The 27602-nt window shown below is 47.7% G+C and overlaps 1 protein-coding gene across 4 annotated transcripts in view; it reads left to right on the top strand.

Annotated features, from left to right (window-relative positions):
• Positions 1-27602, top strand: part of SETD1B (SET domain containing 1B, histone lysine methyltransferase) — a 402280-nt gene that overhangs the window by 319134 nt on the left and 55544 nt on the right. For all 4 annotated transcript variants that reach the window (XM_086942988.1, XM_086942987.1, XM_086942986.1 and 1 more), the window contains exon 16: positions 4932-5051. In XM_086942988.1, the coding sequence (XP_086799114.1) occupies positions 4932-5051 (120 nt within the window). The remainder of the gene's footprint in view (positions 1-4931; positions 5052-27602) is intronic.

Below are 27602 nucleotides of genomic sequence, written 5' to 3'. Positions count from 1 at the left end.
ACTCTGCTTGTATTGTTTTATATTCTGAGGCAAAGGGATGGAAAAGGTCTAAAAAATCCTCAAGGCTAGACTTTTACTATGGCTCCATAAACCTACATCAGGATAGACTTCTACTTCTGAAGTATGATGAGCTTTTCAAGAGCACACTTCTGGCTACTGATAACCCTATTCCAGTGGACAAGTCTGATTACCTTTGAATTCCTTTCCAGCTATCCTTTGTCCACCAGAAAATATCCGGCCGATATAAGTGAGAAAACCCCTGGTTCCATACCAGAAACTGACACAAGCAACCTTGTGCACAGGGATTGGGGTATTCTTCCCCCACCAGCTCCAACAGGGACATAAATGCCACAACAGTGGATGCTCTGCTGAAAAGCAATAGGAAAACTCCAAATCTTCTCTCCCTTTGTACTCATTAGCACTTTATGCCCAAAGAAAACAAATGGAACTACTTGAGGAAAACGTGAGACAATTGTCCTCTCTCTCTCTCTCTCCAGTCTTTCTTCCCTTAGGGCTGTCAGAAGAGATTACAAGTCAAATATTTTTAAACCGGTCACATAAAATTTATTCTAGATGTTGCTAAAACGGTCTAAAACTTCTCTTCGACCTTACCAACAATAAAATTGACTCACCAATATGGCCAACATACCTCCTACTAAATGTGAAGAATTTGCCACTTTCTTTGCAGAGAATGGTAGGTTTATTGAATTATCTCTTCTATAAGGCTCCTCCATCCCAAACTATAACTAAGATCAAACCTTCCAATGTCTCATCCCACACACTGCCTATCACTTTGAACATGAAAATAACTAAATCTGCTTCCACAATGGGCCTCCCTGTTAAACTCCTCACTGATGCAAGGTGTTTTCCTTGACAGTCAGAAAATAGGCCAGGTATCTTCCACCCTGAAAAATCCCTACTCGAACACCAGGAATCTAAATAACATTCACCCAGTGTCAGTACTGCTCTTCTTAGGAAAGGTGTTAGAAAGCTGTGTAGCATTTCAACTATATCGCTATATCCAGTCATATACAGGATGTTACAGCATGGAGATAGCCCATTAATAAATTGAGGATGACTTCCTCTGCTTCCTTAACTCTTGGATCTGATGCGTTAGGCTGCTCAGCTGCCTTCAGTTTGGTCAGCTACTGTTCTGTGATTAACATCCTTAACCACATGGCTGCTGTGGTTATTTTTCCCCTGTGCTGGAAATTACCATTTTGCTGGTGTCATGACGAGCTCAGCTCGTCATCAGCACAGCTCAACTGTGCCTCATGACGAGCTCAGCTCGTCATCAGCACAGCTCAACTGTGCCTCATGACGAGCTCAGCTCGTCATGAGCATGGAAGGGGTTAAGAAATGGATGACCATCGAAGGAACAGTCATAAAGTGATTTTAATTCTATATCAGTATGTGAACGTTATGAGGATTTACCTGAAGATCTCATCCCCAAAAGGCATCAGTCATCTCTCGATCACCCTTGATCTCGTTAAAAAATGGATGTCTAACCACCACCTGAAACGCAGTCCTACAAAAACTGTCTTTACTAATTTCAAACCAAAAGAAATGTTAACATTCCTGTCTAAGAGTTTATGGAATCCTCCTCTCCCTGAACTCCAGGAGCAAGCCTTGGCCAAAGTGCACACCACTTACAGCTGGTCTGGGGCTTCAGGCATTTAATTCCTGAGCTGAACTGACAACATGCTATGTTTTATGCTATGTCATCACCCGGGAGGGCATCCAGAGGCTGGTCTTTCTTCAAGCTCATCTACTACTTTGTATGAGGCCATAAGAAATTAGACCCCATCTACCTTAATGTTTGAACTCTGCAATGACTCCTCATTGAGGCACGGTTCAAAGTGAAGGCTGCATGCATCACCCATAAAGTTCTCCACAACTCCACACCTTCCTACCTGGTACAAAAACTGACATCCTTAGGCACCCAATGAGAATCGAGAAGTGTTGAATCCTCGTGGTCGAACTGCCAACATTCAGGCAAGATTGTTACATGAAACGACTATTTTCCAGTTTTGTATCCTCATTGTATGTTTCATAGGCTCACATGCTTGAATCATCCCAGTTGTCAAGCTGAGAGTCCCACTGTAACTTACAGTAGCAGATCCATGTTAAACATAGCCTAGAGCAGGGGTCTCCAAACCGATCCTGGAGGGCTGGATCCATGCCAGATTTTTAAAATTACTACATGTATCTCAATGGGGATATCCAAAAAATCTTGCATGGATCCGGCCTTCCATGACCAGTTTGGAGACCCCTGGCCTAGAGGCTGAAACTGTGGCTTTAACGTGTCCTAGTGACATCATTTTAAAAGAACAACATTTCAGCCAACCAGAGATTATCAGACTGAATTATCCCTAACAACCCTCCATAATAGAGGCCACCATCCATCAGATTTCTGCTGCTTGTCATATGTGATGGGGGTCCTCTTGAGCTCTGCTCTAATCACCTCTTAAAAATACCATACAAGTCTGACATAATCTGGAAGGATAATTTATCTAAGAGAATTTAGAAGCCTTTATTCTTAAACTGCTTTAGTATGTCTGTTACCGCAAAAAAGTATTTTAAGACCTTGTGGTAAATAGAAGTAATATTCTGATGACCCTCATAAGGAGTATGTACTTTGCTGCTGGGCTGCTCTGTTTATAAAGTGAACTTTTGGACACATTTCATTCCTTATTTTTGCTTATCACCTTCCAATGGGCGACCGTAATCCTGGAAAGGTAAATAAGAAAATAATATAGTAGTGACGCACACATAAACTTAGCCGCCTTAGCATTCTGGCACATACCACGAGCATGCATGATACATGCTCGAGAACATATCATTATGCCTTTTATCTTTTTATTTTTTGCCTAGTTATTCAGCATTGGCAATCATGTGGTTTTTTTTTGGGGGGGTGTATTTCGCCTGCAGCACAGCCTCAGCTGAAAGGATTGACAAAGCCAATAGGCGAGACATATTGGCCTTGCCATTGCTTGTTTTCAGGACTGTAAAACACTATTTAAGATACTGCTACTCACTTGTCAGTCCGGCCCTTGATTTTCTTGGATTAACCCTCAGTCAAATTGTTGAGCGAGCTTGGTCAAGTATCTTAATAAAAATGTCACACTTGTGGCTCCAGTTTTTCATATTTGATATCACTATGAAGCCCAGGGGGCTTATTTTAACTGGGTGAGTGGGGCGCAAACAGGGACAGTGCACTCTACTGCCACTGTGATGTTGCCCCTAGTGCAGATGTAAACTTGCAACTGCCCTGGGAGCAGCAATTTAGTGGAAGCAGATGGGATTTTTGAAGCAGCTGCTCTGTATTTCACAGTGCTGGTGGCACCTGGCCTGCTCTTTAAAGAGGAATAGAGATCCCCCCACAGGGGAGTGCCATGAGTGGCTGGACCTGCCTACAGGGGAAGGTGGGGAGGGGGGGGGGGCTTTGTGGTGTGTGGGACACACTGACACTGTGCCTCGCAACAATCCCTTAGCCTATGTCCATGGTATTGCGCTGGCACACTGTTCAAGCGTTTCCCTCATTTGGATAATGGGTCTTCCATAGTACTAAAGTACCATGTGACACAGAAAGTGGGCTTGTATTTCTGTTGTACCCCTCAGGCACTCCATGTAATATGGGCCCAGGTGTTTGACAGAAGAAAGATGAAAGGCTTTATCAGACATAGAACATTTATCCTGCAGGCTACAAACAAACCTAAGCAGCAAGCATTGCACTTGCTTCTTTTTACCATAGAGGCATGCTATTTGTGTCTCTTTCAATTGGGCATTATTCCACAGTGCCTCAAAAGAACCTGCTCTGCATCTGTTCATTAAAAATTAAAAGAATCTGAAGAGTTCAGCAAATTAGTGTATGGTTTTGCCTTTAGTAAGCTGAGGATACCACATTCAACCGTACATCAAACCACTTCTGGCAAAGAAGTTGAAATCAGGCTGGATCAAATCTCTTGTACCAGTTAGCTTCATCTGACTGGAGCTGTGGATGTGTAGGTGTCTTAAAATCAGGAATGGAAAACTGAGTATCGCTGAAAATCCTTATCTGCTTTTGTATTTACTCTCAGTTCCCCCATTTGTTGGTTCACCATCCTATATTTCAATAAAATCAACAAGCATTAATTCTTGCCTTTCAATTCTCCTAAACAAAGGTCTGTTACCTAAACTGAATACTGGTTTCGTATGTTGTAACCCCACCTGTGTCAGAATCCAAAGGTGGGTGGTTGATTATTGTGAAGCACCTGTTATTTAAAACATGTAGGCAGAAGTATACTGATTGTGAAGAACCTCTGACAAAGTTCTTAGTGTGATCTCTTTCTTCAGAAAAGCCGGTTTTGCATTGTCTTAGGTTTCTTAGTGTATATTGTATATTTCCTGCATAGTATTTAACCCACACCACCTCCCTGAGTAACCCTTGGAATGCTTTGGTCACTACCTTGAGCGACAAGCGCTAAATTGGCACTTGGTGCTCTGTTTTGGGTCTAATAGTGAAGTAACTCATGACACTGGTGAAAGGCTCCAATTGATATAGTTGTAATCGGGAAATGCCTAACTGCTTGAGGACCACAGAACTAGTTCCCACAACAGGTATACAGGCCTTCAGAAGACATGATAAGGGCCAAATCAGTGGAAGGATGCATTGCAACTTAATAAGAAACTTCCATTGCTACCATAGAATATATCCGATGAATGCCCCAGTGGTTGGTGATAGAAGCAAACAGTGGTTCCTCTACTTGTGTTTACACTAACTAGCAATATTTTTCTGTGTTACTTGTGAATGAAATCTATATTTTACAGTGTGATGAAAATTTGGAGAAGCATTTTAAGGATTTTGCAATGATGGTCTTTTGTCTTACCCTAAAATTAGAGTTTGGATTACAAATTCCTGCTGAAGTAGTTACCTCGCTTTTCTATTGCAGTTCCGGCGAAAAAAGCTAAGGTTCTGCAAAAGCCACATTCATGATTGGGGTCTGTTTGCTATGGAGCCAATTGCAGCTGACGAAATGGTCATTGAGTATGTCGGACAGAACATCAGACAGGTACGTTTAATTCCCATATTAACAGCAATCTGTAACGTTTATGTGACCCAACACTGCAGAATAAAAAGCATGTTTTAAAGTGATAAAGAATTAGCCCAACACTGTGAATCTTGTGGGTCTAATTCCTTCATTAATTGGTTAGTTTGTGTATGAATTATTGAACATGTCTGTGAGGAAACTGTTATTAATAAATATGCTCTTAACTTATTGTACACATACACTTCTTTGGAGAACTACTCTAAACAAATTGTGAGTCTAATGTTACCTCTGTGCTGACTTGCTTGCCAAAGTTACTTTAAAGGGCTCCTATTCTTTTTCTGAGTGTCAGAACAGATGCGAGGAATAAAGTCAACATGACTAAATTCTAAAGCTTCTGTTCAACGTTTTTCTGTCTACTTCTCCTAACTGTCCACCCTTTTGTATGACGCTCCACCTCCCCCTCACGCCTTTTTTTAGGTCTCGCGCCTAGCGTTGCAGTGCGTAGCGCGAGACCTCTTGTATGGACTTCAGAAAGCTAACCACATGCTTGTGCAGGCTGGCATTGGCTGTAGCGTGCTTTTTGGAAAAAAATCGGCACTCAATTAGGCAAAGGCGGGCGCATGTCCCGCCTTTGCTCCCCCCATTCCCATCCTTGTCTAGGATGCGTATCAGCGTGGCACAGACAACAGACTCCCTGGCCAGACCCTCTGTGGTGTGCGCACACCACTGGTTTCGATTCCGGCATTGGCTCCTTTGTGGTGCACGCGTACCACTGGTTCTGAGTTATGGCCTACGTTCCAGATGCGCATGTACCTTCCCTCTTTATTTGTCTTTTTTTTTAACACCCATCTCTTCTGCTTCCGTTTAGTTAATGTGTTTTTACCAAGGTGCATGGCGCGCTTTCACTTTCATAGCAGATCCTAACCTGCAGCGTTGCAAGACATGCAGGTCATGAGTAGCAAAAGGAAGCACATGTGCCAGCTCTGCAAAGTGGGGGGCACTCGCAGGAGTTGCTGTACCCTCATTACGGTTCGTACCTCTGGCTCCTCTCAGCTCTGTGCGTTTACTGCCGGGAGAAAGGAACGCTGCCCCGGCCTCATTCACAAGTCTGGAGGTCTCCTCCTTTTGCCCAGCACCCATCCACTCTCTTGTTTTCCCAGAGCGGAAGAAGCGGTCTGTGGCACTGACTGACACGACCCCAGCAGGATCTCTGCTCCTCTCCTCCTCAGCAGGTGGGAGGCGCCAGCGGGAGATGAGTGCTCTGGGTTCTGATAAGGTAGGGTCACATTCGTCACATGTTATTGTCTTTTCTGGGAACTGGAGGCAAGATAAATATGCGAATAAGATTAGCGGAATGCGGTTATATATTCATCATGCCAAGGTCAAGTTACTCCTGTCGTGAGTTTAAATGCCTAGTGCATTCTGGCCCTTGTTTCAACACCAGCCCTCCCAGGCTCCTCCTTCTCCTCCCCCACTTTAGGTTCAGCTGCGTCCTTTCCGGGCTCTAACTCAAGCTGTGCAGAAACATTAACACTTTCAGGCGGATACGTTTGCAAAAAAACTTAGACTGTGCTTAATTGGAAACCGCTTCTTTGATCTGCAGTAATCTTATGCAGTACGCACACTCTGACATTTTAATTTGTGGGGATGCTTCCTCAAAGGTAGTCATTTTACTTTAGAGGTAACTCCACCTTCCGACAACAGTTTTGATGGTGCAACAAACAAAAAGGTGATTGAAGGAGTGCTTGAATTAATTTCAGCCATTTGGATAGCTCAGGGCTGCTATCCACACTATCATTTTTCACCCGCTATGCCACTATGGATGGTACCTGTATTTGAATCAGTCTTGGTCCTGTTTCACTAGAAAAATCCAGTGCGAACTTCTGAGGCCTAAGTAGGTATGGGTAGTTATTTTTTGCAGCAATTTACGCTGTGTGGTATATTTTGTGTTGCTCTGTTGGTTTTGTATTTCTCTCTAGTTTGTTTTTTGTTGCTTCTTGTGTGGGTCTGTTCTTGTTACTTAGTGAAGGCTGGTAGTTTTGATATTGCTCTAAGAGGGTCTTTACTTTTACGTTGCTCTATATTTGTTTTTGTTGCTTTCTATTGAGAGGGATTTTTGTGTTGGTCGTTATTTTTGTTGTTGATCCTTATTTTTGTGTAGCTGTCTGATGGCAATAGGCCTTGCATTACTAAAAAGTAGAGCTATTGGTGTTGCATTATTAGTTGCAACGCCAAAAGATCAAACTTTTACTAATGCGAGACCTATTGCTTTGGAAATGCTTGTTATTTCTAGCAACCACTTCAGTTTCTCCTAGACAAAACTGAAGGGATTTCTTCTGCACCCAAGCCTCTGAATAATGCTCCACAGTCATTATACCGACCTGTGAACATTCAAAGCCTCCCCACATGTTCATGAAATCCTGCTCAATGTTTTGAGATCCCCCAGGACCTGGGTCCTACAAAGATAGTGTTTACAGACATGGAAAAGAAGTAAAATACCCCAAGTCGTATTTACTCAAAAGATGTTTCTCAAGGGCAGACCACAAAACAACTATGTTCGAGGCATATGGGCTGCAGACCACACACTATTGCATTAGATCACCATCTGGTGGTGGGCCCGGATGATTACACTTTGTTGTTGTCTTGAAAGAGTCTTTGTCTGTTGAATGACTCCTCCCTTAGATCATAGTGCGCATGTGCATCGACTCCATCTTCAGATTGATTTTTTCCGCCATCTGGCTTGGATGTGTTCATCGTTCGGTCCCGTTACCGATCTCTTTTCGAATTCATAAATCAATCATAACAACATCGGCAACGTCTTCAACAGTGATTCCGGTTACCAGCGTCGAAGAAAGGCTTCACTTCTCAATTTCAGCGTTCGTCAGGGTCGTCGGGCCCAACTCCGCCATTGGGCCTTTGGCTCATGGAAAGAACACCCTTCAAGAAGTGCCCTCGGTGTGGACGCAAATTCCCTCACCAATCTTCATGAGGTTTGCAATCTGTGCTTATCTCCAGAGCACGAGAGTCGAGACTGTGAGGCCTGTGCTTCTTTCCGGTCCCGAAAAACCATCAGGGACCGTCGAGCTCGAAGAGTAATGGCGCAGTCATAGTCATCGACACCAGACCTCATCATAGACGAGGCTTCCAGTCGACTCAGTCTCGAGTCAGCCTGTCGGTCCCGAAAACCAGAAGGTCCTTAAGCCAAAATTAACACTGGCACCAAAGCATCCTTCGGTACCGAAAGCGGTCGAACCGAAAGCAAACCAAATACCACCCCGGTTCCGAAAAAAGTGGACCCGAAGACGCTTCCGGTAGCGAAACATACTTCGGCTCCGAAGGTAGATGAGTCCAAACGTACTCCGGGAACAAAAACTTCAGCTCCAAAGAGCACGGATCCTAAGAAAAAGTCTTCCAAACCAAAACCTGCTCCAAAGAAAATAGACACTGTTAAAGATAAGCATTTCGGCCCTACACCAGATAAATCTGCGCCGAAAAAGGATTTTCCAGTAGAAGAGCTTTTCAAACCTGACCCAAAGCAAAAGACTCTTCATATTAATCAAAAAACTGGACATATCACTTCAGTGCCTGAGAAGGAAACCACTGCCAGTTCCTCTAAAAAAGCATGCCCAAACTTCCTCCATAAGGATTCCGTCATCAGAAGTAGAAATACCAATAGATATTTTTCCTGTACATTCACCATCTAGTACACATAGTCTTATACCACAAGATGAGGATGATGAGGATAGCTACTCACAAGCGGTAGAGAGTGAACATCACATAGACGACATTAATGACCCAGATGATATTCCTGGGCCATCAGGTGACCGATGGGAAGATTATAATGCACCAGATGCATCAGATCTGCCACAAGACGATGTATACCCATCTAAACCATCTCCCCCAGATGACACTATTGGGTTTACGCAGCTCATTCATAGAGCAGCCACTTTTCATGGAGTAGACTTACACACATACAGTGGAAGAAGACTTCCTAATGGACACACTAATGTCGTCACATAAGACCACAACCACACTTCCAATACTTAGTTGAGTGGTAAGGCATGCACCCGAAATATTTAAAGACCCAGTTAGAGCCAGGGTAATTAACCCCAGACTAGAGAAGAAGTACAAAGTGGCTACAACTGATCAACATACATTAAAGGACAGTTGCCATTGGACTCACTAGTAGTGTCAAATGCGAGAAAAAGAGCAAACTCGAAGACAACAGGGGATGCTCCACCCCCTGACAGAGTCTAAGCTTTTAGATACTTCTGGAAAATGCACCATTTCACAAGCAGCCAATGTCTGGAGGATTGCTAACACTCAAGCTTTGTTAGCTAGATACGATAGAGCTCATAATGATGAGTTAGAGTCACTCATGCAACACTTGCCAAAACAATATAAAACCAGGGCTTCTGACCTAATACAGGAAGGCAAGGTTATTACAAATACCTCCATACGATGTGCACTAGACACGGCAGACACAGCCTCTAGAGCAATAAATACAGGGGTATTGTTGCGTAGACATGCATGGCTACGCATCTCTGGTTTCAAACCAGAAGTACAAGCCAGTATCTTAAACCAGCCATTTGACCAACAACATCTTTTCGGCCCATCAGTCGATAGTGCACTAGAAAAGATGAAGAAGGATACAGACACTGCAAAATCCATGGGAGCTTTACAAACGCAAACCCATAGACCTTCCTTTCGTCGCTCCTCATATAGGGGCGCCTCTAAGGGTTTCCAAACAAGCAATACCTCCTCTTCTTATAAAGCTCCAAACCAAACCTTGCCCAGTAAAGGATATTATAGAGGAGGGTCTAGAGGAAACAACAATAAGGGCAGAGGTAGAGGAAGCAACAATCGCAACGCCTCTACTCCCAAACAGTAACTTCCCTTCCATCCCCCCAGACCATTCCACTCCTGCCGAGGGGAGGTTGCAACAGTTCCTACCTGTCTGGAACTCCATCACCACAGACAGGTAGGTAAGACAAATAATTTAATCCGGTTATTGCCTGGAGCTCACTTCCACTCCTCCAACAATACCACCCAAGCAGCGTCCCATTTCACAAGAACACCTCATACTGCTAAGACAAGACGTGGCATCTCTACTGCAAAAGAATGCAATAGAACCAGTCCCAAAACAACATCAAAATACAGGAGCTTATTCTCTATACTTTCTCATACCCAAAAAGGACGGGCCCCTCAGACCTATTTTAGATCTAAGGCCCCTAAACCTGTACGTACAATCAGACCACTTTCATATGGTCACACTACAACAGGTTCTACCGCTGCTTAAAAAGGGTGACTTCCTTGCCACATTAGATCTCAAGGACGCCTACTTCCACATTCCCATACACTACAGCACCCCGAGTGTTCACAAAGTGTCTAGCAGTAGTAGCAGCACACTTAAGAAGGGTCAACATTCATGTCGTCCCATATCTGGACGACTGGTTAATAAAATCCAAGTAATACAACCAATGTGGACAGCACACACATCAAACAATATGCCTGTTGCACAAACTGGGATTCACTGTAAGTCAAAAGAAGTCACAACTCCAACCGTCCCTGTCTCAGCAGTATCTAGGTGCTACAATAGATACCTCCAAGGCAATAGCGTACCCCAACCCAGCAAGAATACAAAGTATGCAGATTCTTATCAATAGATTCCAGCCACAACACTCACTACCAGCTCGAGTGTTCATGCAACTAATAAGAATGATGGCATCTTGCATTTTTATAATACCATATGCAAAACTACAAATGTGCCCCTTACAAGAGTGCTTGGCAAGTCAGTGGAATCGGGCTCAGCAACAAATAACAGATCTGGTGTTGGTAGACGACCGGACATATCGCTCTCTGCAATGGTGGAACACCAAAAACCTTTCCAATGGGTGACCGTTCATAGAGCCTGTTCCACAAGTGGTGCTAACCACAGACGCATCTCTCACAGGATGGGGAGCGCATTTACAAAGACACACAGTACAGGGTACATGGACAGTGCACCAAAAACTACTCCACATAAATCTGGAATTACTAGCGATTTTTCTAGCTCTAAGATCGTTTCAGCATTACCTATCAAACAAAGCTGTACTAGTCCGGACAGACAATATGACAGCAATGTACTACCTTCAAAAACAAGGAGGAACACACTCCCTACAGCTCTCCCGGCTTGCGCAGAGCATATGGAGGTGGCCCATTCCTCAGAACATTTTTCTATTAGCTGAACATCTACCAGGTGTTCACAATGAAGTTGCAGATCTGTTAAGTCATCGGAGACAACAGAAACACAAATGGGAACTTCATCATCAAGTTCTTCGACCATTTTTTCAAAAGTGGGGTCAACCAGAGATAGATCTGTTTGCTACAAACCACAACTCCAAATGCCCAAGCTTTGCCGCCAGATACCCACACCCATTATCCAAAGGCAATGCGGTATGAATGAACTGGTCAAACAATTTTGCGTACGCTTTTCCACTCTCCTACTAATTCCATTAGTGGTACACAAGCTACAGCATCATTCTCTCACATTGATTCTCATAGCACCGTGGGCAAGACAACCCTGGTAAACCACGCTCCTAAAAAAACAAAGAAAAGACTACGATTCCGGACCCAACCACAAGACCACGGAATAATGCACAGCATAGTGAATCCAGAAAGATCTTCAAGCTGCAAAACTACACCGACAGGTAAGAAACTATTCGTTACCATCCAAAACTGTATTACAACTGTATATTTACTGCAAAGTATTTATCACTGACACATGCCAGGTTTGCTTGGTTCTAGAAATAAAAGAACTAAAAGAATATTTTTATACAAAAACAATTGGTCTGAAGTTCAGTCTTTGTGTGAATTCATTTACTGACTGAGTCTGTACAATAAATGATTAACACTGCCCTCTCATAAAGCCTTACTGCTTGACCACACTACCACAAATAGAGAGTGGGGTGCTATGTACTTTACCTCTGCCTACCTTATGGGTTCCACTGGACTCTGTGCACACTATACCTCATTTTGGTATAGTATATACTGAGCAAGCTTCCTACAACCATCACAACAAACACGTCTCACAAGGGGTGGGGAGCACATACAAGAAACTCTGGGTCAGTGGAACACCACAGACTCCATAAACACCTCAACTTCCTAGAGGTGAAGTTAGTGCTACTAGAGCTAAAAGCCTTTCAAACGCACATAGCAGGGAAAACAATACTGATTTTGATGAACAATACAACATCAATGTGTGTTTTACCTGAACAAACTGGGAGGAGCAAAGTCATTCACCCTTAGCAAACTAGCCCAAGAGATATGGCAATGGACCATACTTTCCAGGAAGGAAGCACACAGAGGCAGACCGACTGACCAGATAGAACAGCAGCTCACATGAATAGAAGATAAAACGAAGCCTAGAAAAAAATATTCAGGCTCTGGGGCACACCAACAATTAACCTATTCACAACAGCAGAGAACATAATTTGCCAACTTTTCTACTCCTGGTTTCAACACTACCAATCAGAAGGGAATGCCCTGTCACTAGATTGGTCAGGGCAGATTTGCTTATGTCTTTCTCTGATTCCTCTACTTTTGAGTACTGTAGAAAGCCAGACAACCATGAACAAACCTAATTCTAATAGCCTCACAATGGGCAAGACAAACCTAATACTCAAGCCTGTCGAACTGTCCAAGGGGCAGATGATCAAGATCAAGGAGGCGCAAGACCTTCTTGAAATGAAAAGGGGCAAGTGTTCTACCCAGAACCAGCAACACTCCGCCTAGCAGCCTGGCACCTGAGTACAAATAATTCGGACACCTAAATGTACCCCCAGGGAACAATGGAAGTAATACAGGAGGTTTTGAGAGCCAACAAGACAAATCTACGCAGCAAAGTGGAGAAGGTATCTCCTTTGGTGTACAAGCAACAATGCTCTAGATTCAATATCTACACAGGAAACAGTACTAGCTTAAATTAACCATTCATTACACTCGCGGCTGATTTCTCACCTGGTACTGCCACAGGAGAGGGCTGACACTCTCTCTGGACGCCTCTGCACGCTCGCCGTGAGGAAAACGTCCAATAATTCATCCACTCGGTCTCTCCAGCCGTGAGTGGAACGGCGCAAGGGGACTTAAACTTCCAGCATCCTTTGCCTGTCGCCTGCCTCTGATTCTGTGTAGCGTGCCATGAGGCTGTATTTCTACGCCCCCAGGCTCCCGCAGCGAGGGACGTGCCCGGGCCAAGGGCAGGCCGTCCTTGCCAGTAATCACCAGAGAGAGGCAGGGCAGGGTCACCCCCCTTTCATCTGAATACGTGGGCTATTGTTTAGCTCCTTGTGTTTACCTGCAGGTACTGTGTCATTTGAGCCCACTGGTAGTACCGGTGTTCTGTTGTCATCATTATCATCTCCACAAACTATTTCCTAATGGTCCATGTGTGACTATACCCCCTATATTGAACTTGGCCAAAAAAGCAACATGGGCCTAGTTTTTATTCATTGACTCAGGACCTGGTACCGCATGGTGCATTTCAGTGTTATTATATGGAACACGTGTTTTTATATTATTGCTGCTAAAACAACATATATGTGTTTTGCACTTTTTAGCGTAAATATAATGCCTTGTTGAGTTTGTTGAGCACTTTATTAGGGATTTGTGTAAATAATTTAGTGCTCCCCGAGATAGTTTACCTGAATAAGCGGAAGCCAAATTTAGGGAAAAGTGTGGCTGAAACTTTAGATGCCTTCATATTGAGGGCAGAATCAGCCCTCACTAATAAAATAAAACTTACTGGAGGTTATCCCATATGCCCCACCCCTCTCTTTAATCCCTGCAATTGCTAATTCTTTGGCAAACTTCAACCAGGAAGTATCTCCATCCCGGTTGAGTCAATCTTAACATGTCGCCCCAGAGCTCTATGGAGCAAGATCGTTGCCCTGTTAAACTGAAAGCCACAACTAGAGGGCAGGACTCAAAACTGAAGTCAACTGGTATAAATGAATTGTCCTCTGTATAAAAAGAAGAGTCTGGGATTATTGAAGCCAAATAAATCTCCCCAAGGTACATCTGGAAGGAAATCACTAGCTGTCCGTACTACAAACGTTTGCAATGAGGGTCCTCCAACTACCATGAACCAGATAACATTAGGGCAGATCCCTGACAGTACACAGGAGGGGAATTTCTGGGGCAGGCTCGAAACTATGATGTCCACCTTGCTGGACCCAATATTCCATTAAATTGGTTCAGTAGAAACTAGGTTATTAAAATTAGAGGGGCTGGTTAGCTGTAACCTGCTGGTTACATCGATAGTTAGCACTAATATTAGCAGAGATCATACAGGTAACAGGCGTAAAGGAACAGGGCACGCCCTTCTCTGAGGCCTTCAGTAAATAGTGAGGGGCCAGATAAGAGTAGTTCCAATAGCATCAGGCCCGGTAGTGTGGATATTCCAGCAACCCCATGGCTGTCCGCTACAAGAGCTGGATCATCTGTGGCCCATAGGGCAAAGAGGTCAGAAGGAAGGGACTTACATCTAACAAGTCTTCCAATAATTGACCTCCCACCAGAATCCACTCCATATTTAGTGGTCTTGGCGAGTCTTCCCTCCCTCCTCAAAGGGGCGAACGAAGACTATGGGCAGCTGATAAATAAAGTAACCCACTGGTTTACACATAACACTACTCTGGGTGCCCGAGTGGCTAGAAACATCCTTATGGCACGTAGGGTCAGCTGGACTCTGGTGATTGCATGGTTGTAAATTTTAATAACCCACACACTGCGGGCCATATTTTAACAGAGGATATTGGCCTCACCACCTTAATGAGACCGGTTATTAGGGCTTTACCTCTGGGCTATTTTTATAAGCCAGTCCCGTATAGGGATTCGAACGATTATGTCCCCAGGGTACTCTCTGGAGGTGGGTGGTCAAATAGGCTAGTACCTAGGCAATAGCCTATTTCTAGGGTCTGCCCACCTTCTGAATCAGACCGACAGTCTGGTATTGACCCCTTATTGGCGTTAAACAGATTTGCTGCTCTAACTGGTTTGGAGGATTGTGATTGACTAACCCCTGAGCTGAACCCAGTTGTGCCTATCCCGTCCCCAGTGGAAGCAGCTGTTTAGTCACCTAATTGCAAGGCATAACAATTTCTTATCCTGGAACATTGCTGAACTGGCAAATAAGCTACAAGATCCATTGTGGGTGCTATATGTGAAGCAATTCACGGTAATTGGCCTCCAAGAAACGTGGTCAGTGGATTGTGGCATATTTCTGGAAGGTTATAAAGCTTTTTTTGTCCAGGCCACCCCGTCTGTGAGTGGAAGATCAAAGGGGGGGTGTAGCTGTGTACATCTCCGTGGCCGTTGATTGTCAAATTCAGGTGATTCCAACTTCACAACCTGGAGTCTTGGCATTGACGGCCAAAAGGGGGGATACCAGATGGCGAATTGTTACCTTTTATAACGCGGTGGCTTACCCGCATTAGGCCTGCAACATGACTTCCTTGGGAGCGATAATAAGGCAATTTTGGGGCCCCAGTTACATAACCTTCTGGGAATTTTAATATACACCCCTGTGGTAATCCACCAACAACATCTTGTACCTCTGAGTTGGGCTGCCCATGAATGAAGGGTTTTCATTTTGAACATCATGCTTGGGGGTGCTGCTGAACAATATGATGTGAATGGATCTGGTGGCCTTGATGTCTCTAACTGACCCGCATATAAAGTTTTCTGTGCCAACTTTTAGAGGGCACGGAGTGGGGTCCTTTATTAACTTTATTTTAATTTCCTCCTCCTTGCAATTTTCTTTCCATGGTTTTAACATTGAGGAGAGTGAATTTAGTGACCATAATCCATTAACAGAGTATATGATGGGCCCACTAACAGAAAGGCCCGGGGTAGTCTCAACCAGGGGTGAATTGAGACCAACGGATGGTAAGCGCAGATTAAAATGGTCCCAGTTGTTTCCAGATACATTTTATAATAAGTAAAAATATCTTGCGCCCATGAATTAATATTATGTACATCAGAGGGTTCCTCCCCTAAAGAGGTTCTTGGTGCATACGAATCGATAGCGCAAAAAGTGGGCGACATTTTAAGTTTCCGACTAGTAGAAATATTTCACAAGGTCCTAGATGGTTTGACTCCCATTGCTCCAAATCTGCAAAGAGGTTGAGGGAATTTCTGTCAGCCAAACCAAAAACTCAATCCGGGGTTTGTGTCTGTTGAAAGGAATATGTCAGCCCTGACCAAACGGAAGGGTGCCTTGAAGGACGAAGCTTGGAGGAAGCTGATTGACTCCAGCACTCTTAAGAACAGCTCGAGGTTCTAGAGTGTTGTGAATCGGCCCCTTTTTGACCAGGAAGGGGGAGTGGCCTTAAATTCACACATTACAGAGGAGGAGTGGGTATTCCACTTTAAATCTATGTTTGATTTCCCTCTGGAGCCTAATTACCAAGAAAGCCGGGATACGAATGACCCTGTAATAAATTTTGAAAGGGGTGAGATCCTGGATGCTGTTACAGGACTAGCTATTATTAAAGCACCGGTACCAGATGAGATCCCTCTAGACTTATTTAAGTTTGACCCTCTGTTCTGGACCCCGATTCTAGAGACAGTCTTCAACGCAGCGGCAAAGAATGGCTATCCCCAGTCTTGGGCTTCTTCAACCACAGTCCCCGTTTTTAAGAAGGGCAATATAACTAGTACCCACTGTTACAGACCAATTTTGCTTATTGATTCAGTGGTTAAAGTAGTAGGACCTATTCTTTTACAGAGACTATCAACCTGGGCAGATGAGCATAAGATCTTGTCGGATATCCAGTACGGATTCCGGCCGGGACGCTCTACTGTTGCTCAGTGTCTTAATTTATCTATGATACTGAGCAAATATACTGTTGCTCGCCCTGGAACTATCCATCTTGCCGTCATGGACTTGTCATCCGCGTTTGACTGCGTAAATAGGCACAAACTGTGGCAGTTCATGAGGGCAATGGGGTGGAGAACAGTATTGTTAACTTTCTCGAGGACCTGCATATTTCAACTAAAGCTAACTTTAGGTTTTCACAGGATTTGCAGGTCTCTAGGGACTTTGAGATCAAGAAGGGGGTTTGGCAAGGATGCATTCTGGCGCCTTTTTTATTACATTTTTATATAAATGAACTGGATAGTGTATTAAGGGCAACCTGAGTTGACTATCCCTGTGAAGGACGGCGTGGCATCCCCGTCCTGTTTTGTGCAGACGACGCCATCCTCCTATCCAGGACGGAATTGGGTTTGCAATCCCTTTTAACTACATTTTCTAGGTTCATGACTGATCGGGATCTGGCACTCAATAACTCCAAGACCTAAGTCCTGAAAGTGGGGAAACAGAGGGGCGGGGCTAGCCATCTAAGATGGAGGTAGAGCTTTAGCTGGGCTCCGGACCCTTCCCGAGGTGGAACTGCGAATTATTCGCCGTGAACCCGGCTGAGGACGTGCAGGAGTCAACGGGCTGAGGCCCCTGCAGCAGCGAAGAGATTCCATTTTGACCCCGAGCAGCCCAGACGCGAATATCGCGGATCGGGGCCTACCCGGTGCTGGGTGACATCGGAGGCCGGGGCCTGGCGTGAGACAGCGGCCCGCCTGAGGAGTGAAGGGCCGTGCGGGCTGCGACTCTGGCCCCCCCTGCGGACTGGCGAATCTTGGGAGGCCCCCCTCTCCCCATGCCCTTCAACTCTTACCTACCTCGGACGCTGCGAGGATGCTGAACGAGGCTTCCTGCTGGGGCGCCTGGACCGGTGGTGCCCGGCTGTGAGGAGATCTGCGGGCCCACAAGCGAAGAAGGGGAGCCACGGAACGGCGCTGAGGACCGGTGCCGGTGCTGAGAGACCGCTGCCCTCAGTGAGTGCCCGTGAACCACTCCCCCGGTTCTGCTGTACTGAGTGGGCACCGGGGGAGAGCAGCGGCTGCGGAAATGCAGATACAATGAGGAGGTGAGAGGTGCGCACACAGTGGGCCTGCGCGATCACCACGCCTTGCATGCGGCCTGCATCACTGAACCTGCTGATGGACACCTTGCCTGATTGCGCCGACGGGCGGGGCCGCACTAGACCATGGTAAAGAGCTGCCCCGAGACTAGGGAGTGAAGACTGCGGGGATGCGGGGTGACCGCCCGCTGGACCCCCACGCGTGACCCTACGATCCATGACCTCCCCACGGGGCGAACATGCCAGGGAGCACGACAGAAGCTCCTTCACTACAAACAGTTCATCAGAGGGCCTGCAATGCATGTTAACTGGGCGATGATTTGCCGCCATTAGATCCACCGGGCGGCTTGACCGAGTATGGATGTGCGCTGAGTCGTCATCACTGACATGGCCGACCCCTGCTTGTGCCATTCCAGAGACCCGCCAACGGGTGGCTGAGGGTGACAGCAGAGATTGTTGGGGCCTGGTAACTCGCACGTAGGCGAGGGAACGAGGCAATCCTCTGCTGCCGATCATCGGAACGACCCCACAAGAGGCCGGAGGAGGTCGCTGGGACATGTGCAGAAATCGGGCGAGGATGGCGGAGCAGCAGCGGAGCTCGGATCCTCCCTCTGCCATGTCTTTTATCGCAAGCGGGTCCCCCTCGCCTGGTACGGGTCAGCCTGACCGCGGGGAGGGAACACCAGACAAGCTGGACCTCATCCTCAAAGAGATTCGAGATTCTCGACAGGCTATGGAGATACAGATGGGCGCGCTCGCCTCTGGACTAACGCTGCTGAAGGCGGACCATACCAAATTGGCGGACACGGTGAAGGAACACGGCCGATCTATTGCGGACCTCACTCCTACAGTGGCGGAACACTCTTCCTCATTGCAACAACTGCAACAGCAAGAGACCAAGCTCATTGACCATGTGGAGGGCAGGAACCGACGCAATAACATATGCGTCATTGGACTGCCGGAACGCTGTGAGGGGAGCAAAGTGGCTGAATTCATGTAAACATGGTTCCGGGAACACGTAGCCTCCAAAGAGCTCTCTCCGTACTTCTGCGTGGAAAGGGCCCATAGAATCCCAACGGGCCAACCAAAACCTGGAGCGCCACCCCGCCCCTTGATCGTAAAAAATCCTTCACTATAGGGACCGTGACATCTTGCTACAGAGGGCTAGAGAAAGGGCCCTTATTCAATATGAGAACCACCGTATTTCCCTATACCCGGACTATACAGTTCTGGTGCAAAGGCAGAGATCGTCCTAGCAGGCAAGGAAGAAAAAGCTACAGACGGCACAACTCAAATATGCCCTCTTGTATCCTGCCCACCTGAAGGTCATCCACGACAGGAAGTCTCACTTTTTTGAGAGCCCGGTGGATGTAGAGGAATGGCTGGAGGTGATGGGCATCGGCCCTAGCCAAGTAAGTCAAAAAGATGGCTCCTTGCAGGAATCGAGCTCACTCCCGAAGAGAACCCCTCGACGAACTCAGAACCCCGGCCGGGGCAAGGGAGGGGCAGGCCCATCACGAAAGCAGCAGCGACGAGATCAAGAAGGGGCCTTGGCGACGGTTGGCTCCTTCAGCGAAGACCTGCAAAAAATTAATACTGACTAGGAGGACAGTACACTCCATTCGGACTCCGACCATAGTGCAATCCTGTTCCCCACCATCACACCGAGAGCGGCTGATGACTTGATCGACAGTTGAGGGGGGCGAATGGGCTGAGAAAACCAGAAATTAACACTGAAAGCTATGCGGTTGTGCTAGGTAAGACTCCAGCGCTGGTCAGACGATTGTATCCTTTCATTGGTATAGATCAATGTGTTAACTGGCAAATTACTATGTATTGCTGTTATTGTATAGAACGCTGCGTGCGCGCTCTCCTCTTGCTCACGCAGTATGAGGAGACGCTTGGGTTGAGCGCTGCTGCTGGCTGTGGGCCTTTGCAATTTCTACTGATGTATTTGCTTATACTATTGACGTCACCCCTGCCATCCCAAAGCTTAGTCCTCCTCCTCCCCCCCCCCCAACCCCCCCCCCCCTCCCCCACCGGGAGACGGGGCACCGTTGAGCCGCTGGACACTGACCATTCTGGAACTATGCATAGACGAGAGGCTGGCTACTTCCCTATTGGCATATGCACCGTTATCTGTTTTGTGCTACTTGTGCATTATTGTTGGGCTCAGTACAGTTTTGGCGCTTTGCCAAGTTTTGTTGAGGTTGTTTGGGAAGGGGAACTCCAGGTCAGCGTTGCCCTATTAGCACCACGTAGAGAGGTATACCACTTACATATCGGGACATGACAGGAACCGCTAGTACAACAGGGTCATATAACCTGATCACATGGAACGTTCGGGGACTGGGGGCAATCCATAAAAGACACTGTATATATGCATTTCTCCCCCGACGGCACACACAGATAGCGTTCCTCCAGGAATCCCACCTAACTAACTCTGTAACGCAAAAGATGAGGAAAAAATGGAGAGGACAAATCTACTCAACTAACTACTCTGCATTTGATAGAGGGACGACTGTTTGGGTGCGACATGGAGTCCCATTCGTGGAACTTGAGTGCAGTGGACGACCATGGCAGATACGTACTGGTGAAGGGCACTTTAGATGGCTCCCTGGTAGCCTCGGGAGCATCTATGCCCCCAACTTCGACCAAGACTGAATCCTAAATCAGCTGAGCTCTGTCTTGTCGGACTGGTTCGGGATGCCTTGGATGCTGGGTGGGGACTGGAACGCCGGGCTGGACACTGGGTTGGACAGATCACACTCCCTCCTACATGGCACGAATGCTGGTAAGAAAGCGGACCAATTCACTACATGGGCAACCGGGTGGTCACTTACTGACGCATGAAGAGGCCTTTACCCGACACTTAGAGAATACTCCTTTTACTCTCCGGTACACAGCCTCCACACTAGGATCGACAGATTCCTGTGCTCTAAGGCTATTATGCCGAAGGTCCACAGTTCCACATACTTAGCCAAGACGTTTTTAGACCACAACCCAGTAGAGCTTACATTTCATTGGGGCATGGTACTCACCCCGGTGCCCACCTGGAGGTTACACCCACAATTGCTTGAAGATGACCCCTTTCGACGGCCCTGGCCAACACCATTACTAACTACCTGTCCGAAAACTGGAATACAGCATCCACTAACTTAATTGAATGGGATGCCTTGAAGGTGGTGGTGAGGGGGGGCGACGATTGGACAGTCGGGAGGGGCTAGACAGGAAACGCACCGATGTCTGCTGGACATTGAGAGCAAATTGAATATTCTGGGAAGGGAGGCAGTGTCCGACCCTGAGGCACGGGAGAGACTACAATCTACCCACATAGACCATGCGGAGACGCTGGAGACGTTGCGGACGATAGACTGCAGGGCGTACCTCCAACGGAAACACACTGAAGCGGGCACACTGCTTGCCTGCATAGTACAGGACAGACCTGACTCACCATACATTTCCAGTATCCGCACTCTGGTAGGACAGGTAGTGCACACACAAGGCGAAATAAATGCTGCCTTCCATGAACACTTGGAGACACTTTATGCCCCCAGGCCTCCCACCCCCCTGTGGAAGGATCCTTGAGTTCGAGGCATGTGGGCTGCTGAATTCATATCTGTGCATAGATCGCCGCCTAGTGTTGGGTCCGGATGATTGCACATTGTTGTCCTGGAAGAGTCTTCGAAGTATCACGAGATAGGTGGCTCCTCCCCTGGACTACAGTGCGCATGGGCATCGACTCCATCCCCAGATTGTTTTTTTCCGCCATTGGGTTCGGATGTGTTTCGGTTCCCTCTGTCGGAATCGATAGTTGTTTAACTTACTTTGCTCGAGACCAAAAGGTCTTTAGGACTTGCGTCGGTATTGTCTATCGTTCGGGTTCGTTTTTTCCTCGGCTCCGAACCAACACTGCCCTTCTGCGTGCTTTCGGCGCGGATGGGCCTACACGACGCTCCAACCTACTTCCATCATGGAACGAAGTCCATTTAAACGGTGCCCGGTGTGTGCCTCGAAGTATCCACATATCGACGTACACCCGGTGTGCAATAAGTGTTTGTCGCCGGACCACGACGAGGCCAAGTGTATGGCCTGCTCCAAGTTCCGGTCAAAGAAGACACTCAAGCTCCGCCGAGCTGCGCGCCTGGAGGCCCAGCGATCGGCACCTCCTCCTGCAGACATCTTCGACACGGAGGATGTCGGCGACGACACTATCCAGGAGATCACAGAATCTAACCCGGCGTCGGAGGTCGAGGACGACTACGACGCGGAAGACGAGGATTTCGATGAAGTCGTCGAGGAGGTAGGTGACGACGACGGGGCCCTTGCCACCGTAAGGATAGCTCGGACGATGAGCTTCCTCAGACTGACTCCGGGGCCAGCCACCATTCTAAGGCCCAGGTAGAGGGATCGCCTTCGGGCCTTACCCAAAGCCTTGATTCCCATCCCACGGCTCCGCCTTCGGCCCGGCCACGGACATTGATACGGCACCACTCACGGTACAGAAACCGAAAGTGAAACCATCGGTCTCGACGCCAGACGTATCGAAACCGAAAGCGCTAGTCACGCTGGTCGGGTCGAAGACTTCGGAGGCCTCGGCGCCGAAGAAATCCAAGATGGCCGTCGAGCTCAAGGGCCGCGCCAAAATGGCCGACCCAAAGGCTACTGTATCAAAGCCGAAGGTTAAAAAGACCGACGCAGCTGCATCGGCGCCGAAGACGGTCGACGCACATAAGTCGCCTCGATCCCAAGAAGGACGACGACCATAAGAAGGCCACTCTCGACCCGAAGAAGTGGCAGGACGACCCCAAGTCTCTCACTGCCTCGCTTCCACTCGACAAGGCCAAGGGAGCAACTGCGTCGGCTCCGAAGACTGCGTCATTGGTCGCCATCCCAAAACCTGCTTCAGAAGACTCTCTCGAGCCGGTGCGTCCCTCCGCCTCGTTCACTAAGAAGGTTACGGAGTCCCTTCAACGTATTAGGGAGGGGGCCGCAGCAGTCGAGCCGAAGGTCCCTGTGCCGCCCAAGCCTTTTCAAAAACCGGCAAAGACGCCAACGCCGATTCTGTTCACGTTGCCGCTGAAGACGGCGCCGAAGGCTTTCACAGCAAAACCTGGGGCCGGAGTGCCCGTGAAGATATCTTCGACGCCGAAGGCATCGTTAGTGGTCCCAAGCCCACGGCACCGACCGCTGGCAGAAGAGGAGCATCAAGAAGTGATCATCGACGCCAACACGGGCAAACTCTCTCTCCTTAAGAGAAAGATCACCCCTGAACCACAATTGGAGCATTACCAAATTCCACTAAAGAAAAAGATGGACTCTGCTGGTGCCTCTGCCTCTATGGAGCCTGTATCACCACAAGCACATGAACTTTCACCCACTCATTCCTATGTGGAGGAGGGTGACGGCAACAACGAGGATGAGTATTCCTATCCAGTCTACTCAGACCCAGAAGATGTGACTGAGCCATGGTCTGCTGGTGGCGATCCTGGGGACCCGCATTCGGGGCAGGAGCCTCAGCTTTTTTCGGCCAAAACTTCCCCAACAGAAGACTCTGCAGCTTTCAATGCACTCATTGAAAGGGCGGCAGCCAATCATGACGTCGATCTCCATGCTGACCCAGTGGACGTCGACTTCCTCTTTGACACCTTTTCAGTCTCTGAAAAAACTGTAAAAACTTTGCCAATGCTAAAAGGGGTGTTGAAACATGCAGCAGAAGTCTTCAAGGAGCCCACCCGAGCAAGAGTCATCAACCCACGTATCCACAAGAAGTACACGGCAGCGCCCACTTATCCTACTTATATCAAAGGACAGTTGCCTCTGGATTCCCTGGTTGTCTCCAATGCACGCAAAAGAGCCAACTCACAAACTACGGGTGATGCTCCTCCCCCAGACAAGGAATCAAAAGTTTTTGAGGCTTCGGGGAAAAGGGTGGCTGCGCAGGCAGCCAACATATGGCGCATATCCAACACACAGGCGCTACTGGCGCGTTATGACAGGGCACACTATGATACTCTAGAGACCCTTTTACAGCACTTACCCGATCAATATAAGGAAGCAGCAGAAATGTTGATACAGGAGGGGAAGCTTATCACCAATGCTTCGAATAAGTGCGCTCTGGATGTGGCTGACACCGCCTCAAGAGCAATTAACACTAGCGTTCTACTTCGTAGACATGCATGGCTCAGGATATCCGGTTTCAAGCCAGACATTCAAACTACCATCTTGAACCAAACGGTCAACCCAGACCATCTGTTTGGCCCAGAGGTTGATACCACCCTCGAGAAGATGAAAAAGGACACCGACACTGCGAAGTCTATGGGTGCCTTGCAGTCCCAGCAGTTTCGGGGTGGTTCCTTTCGTCGCTCCAATAATAGAGGCACCTCGAGGGGTCAACTGTCACAGTCACCGCAATTCTACAAGAGCAACACCCAACCTTCCTATACCAACAAGGGTGGGGTGGATACGTGGCAACAACGTCAAAGGCAGAGGACGTGGAAATAACAGCTCCAGGTCCTCCACCGCCAACAAACAGTGACGCCTTGTCACTGCCCCCCGACCACGCAACACCGGTCGGGGGGAGACTCCAGCAGTTCCTGCCCTTGTGGAAGTCCATCACCACGGACAGGTGGGTCAGATCTCTTATCCAATACGATTATTGTCTGGAGCTCACATCCACTCCACTCAACATACCCCCAAACAGCCGTCCTATATCCGGCGAGCACTTCCACTTGTTGCAGCAATAAGTCAACGTCATGCTGCAAAAAGGGGCAATAGAGCTCGTGCCCCTGCAGGAAAGCGGTACAGGAGTTTACTCCCTGTACTTTCTGATTCCAAAGAAGGACGGATCCCTCAGGCCCATCCTAGACCTCTGACCGCTCAACTTCTACATTTTGTCAGAACATTTCCATATGCTCACGCTGCAGCAGGTTCTCCCACTGCTTCGGCAAGGGGACTTCCTAGCAACTCTGGACCTAAAGGATGCGTACTTCCACATTCCACTGCATCCTTCACACAGAAAGTACCTCAGGTTCACCATTCAAAACCAGCACTACCAGTTCAAGGTTTTGCCTTTTGGGGTCACCACGGCGCCCAGGGTTTTCACAAAGTGCCTGGCGACGGTGGCGGCGCATCTAAGACGTCAAAACATCCACGTCTACCCCTATCTGGACGACTGGCTCATTCAGGCGAAGTCGGCCCAGCAGTGCGCCGACCACGTGTCTCACACCATTCACCTTCTGCACGATCTGGGGTTCTCACTGAATTACCCAAAATCCCATCTCCAGCCCGCCCACATACGGCAATATCTGGGTGCGACCATAAACACTCTAGCGGCCACAGCGCAGCCGAATTCAGTGAGAGTCAACAGCATTCAATCGCTGATCCAAAGATTCAGACCTCAACACTCGCTTCCAGCAAGAGTGTTCATGCAGTTGATAGGCATGATGGCCTTCTGCATCTCCATAGTCCCACACGCGAGACTACATATGCGTCCGCTTCAGGAGTGCTTAGCACGTCAGTGGACTCAGGCTCACGGGCAGTTAAAAGACCTAGTGTTGGTGAGCGGTCGGGCATACAACTCTCTGCATTGGTGGAATCCACAAAACCTTTGCAAGGGCCGACCGTTTCAAGAGCCTGTGCCGCAGATTATCCTGACAACGGACGCTTCTCTCCAAGGATGGGGAGCGCATGTACTCCAATACACGGTGCAGGGACTATGGACGCTACAGCAAAGGAAGATGCACATCAATGTACTGGAACTGATGGCGATCTTCATGGCCTTAAAGGCATTCAAAGTAAATCTGTACAACAAGGTCGTGTTGATCCGGACAGACAACATGACGGCCATGTACTACATTCAGAAGAAGGGGGGCACACACTCTCCGCAGCTGTCTCATCTGGCTCAGAGCATGTGGAAGTGGGCCATTCAGAGGAACATTTTCTTCATGGCAGAACATCTCCCAGGCAAGGACAATCAAATGGCGGACCTGCTCAGCAGGCACAGCCACCAAATGCACGAGTGGAAGATACATCCATCAGTACTCCAACCGTACTTCCAAAGGTGGGGTCATCCAGAGATCGACCTGTTCGCCACAAGGGAGAACGCAAAATGCCAAAGCTTCGCCGCCAGGTTCCCACACCCGCAATCGCAGGGCAATGCGATATGGATGAACTGGTCAGGCAGATTTGCGTACGCTTTTCCCCCAGCACCTCTGATACCGCTGGTGGCGCGCAAGCTCAGGCAGCACTCGATGACTCTCATCCTAGTTGCTCCAACGTGGGCTCGCCAACCATGGTACACCACGTTTCTGGAACTTTCCGTGGTACCGCATCAAAGGCTTCATCTCACACCCAGCCTTCTGATGCAGAGCCATGGCGACATTCAGCACCCAGATCCGCAACCGCTCAATCTGGCGATCTGGCTCCTGAAGTCCTAGAGTTTGGCTACCTCAACCTTCCTCCCAATTGCATGGACATCATTCGGGAGGCTAGGAAGCCCACTACTAGAGCATGTTATGCGGCAAAATGGAAACGGTTTGTCATCTATTGCGCAAACCACAACATTGATCCACTAGATGCTTCTATTCAGAACATCATCTGTTACCTGTTCCATCTATACAAGTGTAATCTGGCATATACTTCCATTCGCATTCACCTGTCTGCGATGGCCGCATACCTCCAAAATAGACAGCACCTTTCACTTTTCAAAGTGCCTGCCATCAAAGCATTTCTGGAAGGCCTCAAAAGAGTCATTCCGCCACGGACTCCACCAGCTCCTGAATGGAACCTCAATGTGGTTCTTACAAGACTGATGGGTCCTCCCTTTGAGCCACTACATTCCTGCGAGATTCAGTTCTTGACATGGAAAGTGGCTTTCCTTGTAGCAATTACATCGCTACGGAGGGTTAGTGAACTGCAAGCCCTCACAACCCAAGAGCCTTTCTTCCAGGTTCATTCAAACAGGGTAGTGCTCCGCACTAACCCTAAATTTCTACCCAAGGTTGTGTCTCAGTTCCACATCAACCAAACCATTGAGTTGCCGGTGTTCTTTCAAAATCCAGAGTCACTGGCGGAGCGGATGCTCCACACCCTTGACGTTAAACGGGCCCTAATGTATTACATTGATAGGACCAAGGATTTTAGAAAGACTAAGCAGCTTTTTGTTGCCTTTGCGCCACATCACAAAGGTAACCCTATTTCCAAGGCTGGTATTGCTAGGTGGATCGTGAAATGTATTCAAATCTGCTATGCAAAGGCAAAACGCACTCTTACCATTCCACAAAGAGCCCACTCCACCAGAAAGTTGGGGGCCTCTATGGCTTTCCTTGGAAACATTCCCTTAGAGGACATATGTAGAGCAGCCACATGGTCTACCACACACACATTTACTAAGCATTACTGTGTAGACGTGCACTCCAGGCAGCTGTAGGGCAGGCTGTTCTCAAGACACTTTTCCAAACTGCTGCAGCTGGCACGGGCGGCCGCCGCTAATGGAGGGACTGCTATGTATTCTATGCACAGATATGAATTCAGCAGCCCACATGCCTCGAACTGCAAATGCTACTTACCAGTATGCATCTGTTCTTGGCATGTAGGGCTGCTGACATTCATA

This window comes from Lissotriton vulgaris, chromosome 11 (genome assembly GCF_964263255.1).
Source record: "Lissotriton vulgaris chromosome 11, aLisVul1.2, whole genome shotgun sequence".
Taxonomy (NCBI): Eukaryota; Metazoa; Chordata; class Amphibia; order Caudata; family Salamandridae; genus Lissotriton; species Lissotriton vulgaris.
The sequence above is the reverse complement of the archived record's forward strand: the minus strand, read 5'-3'. Positions and strand labels throughout refer to the sequence as shown.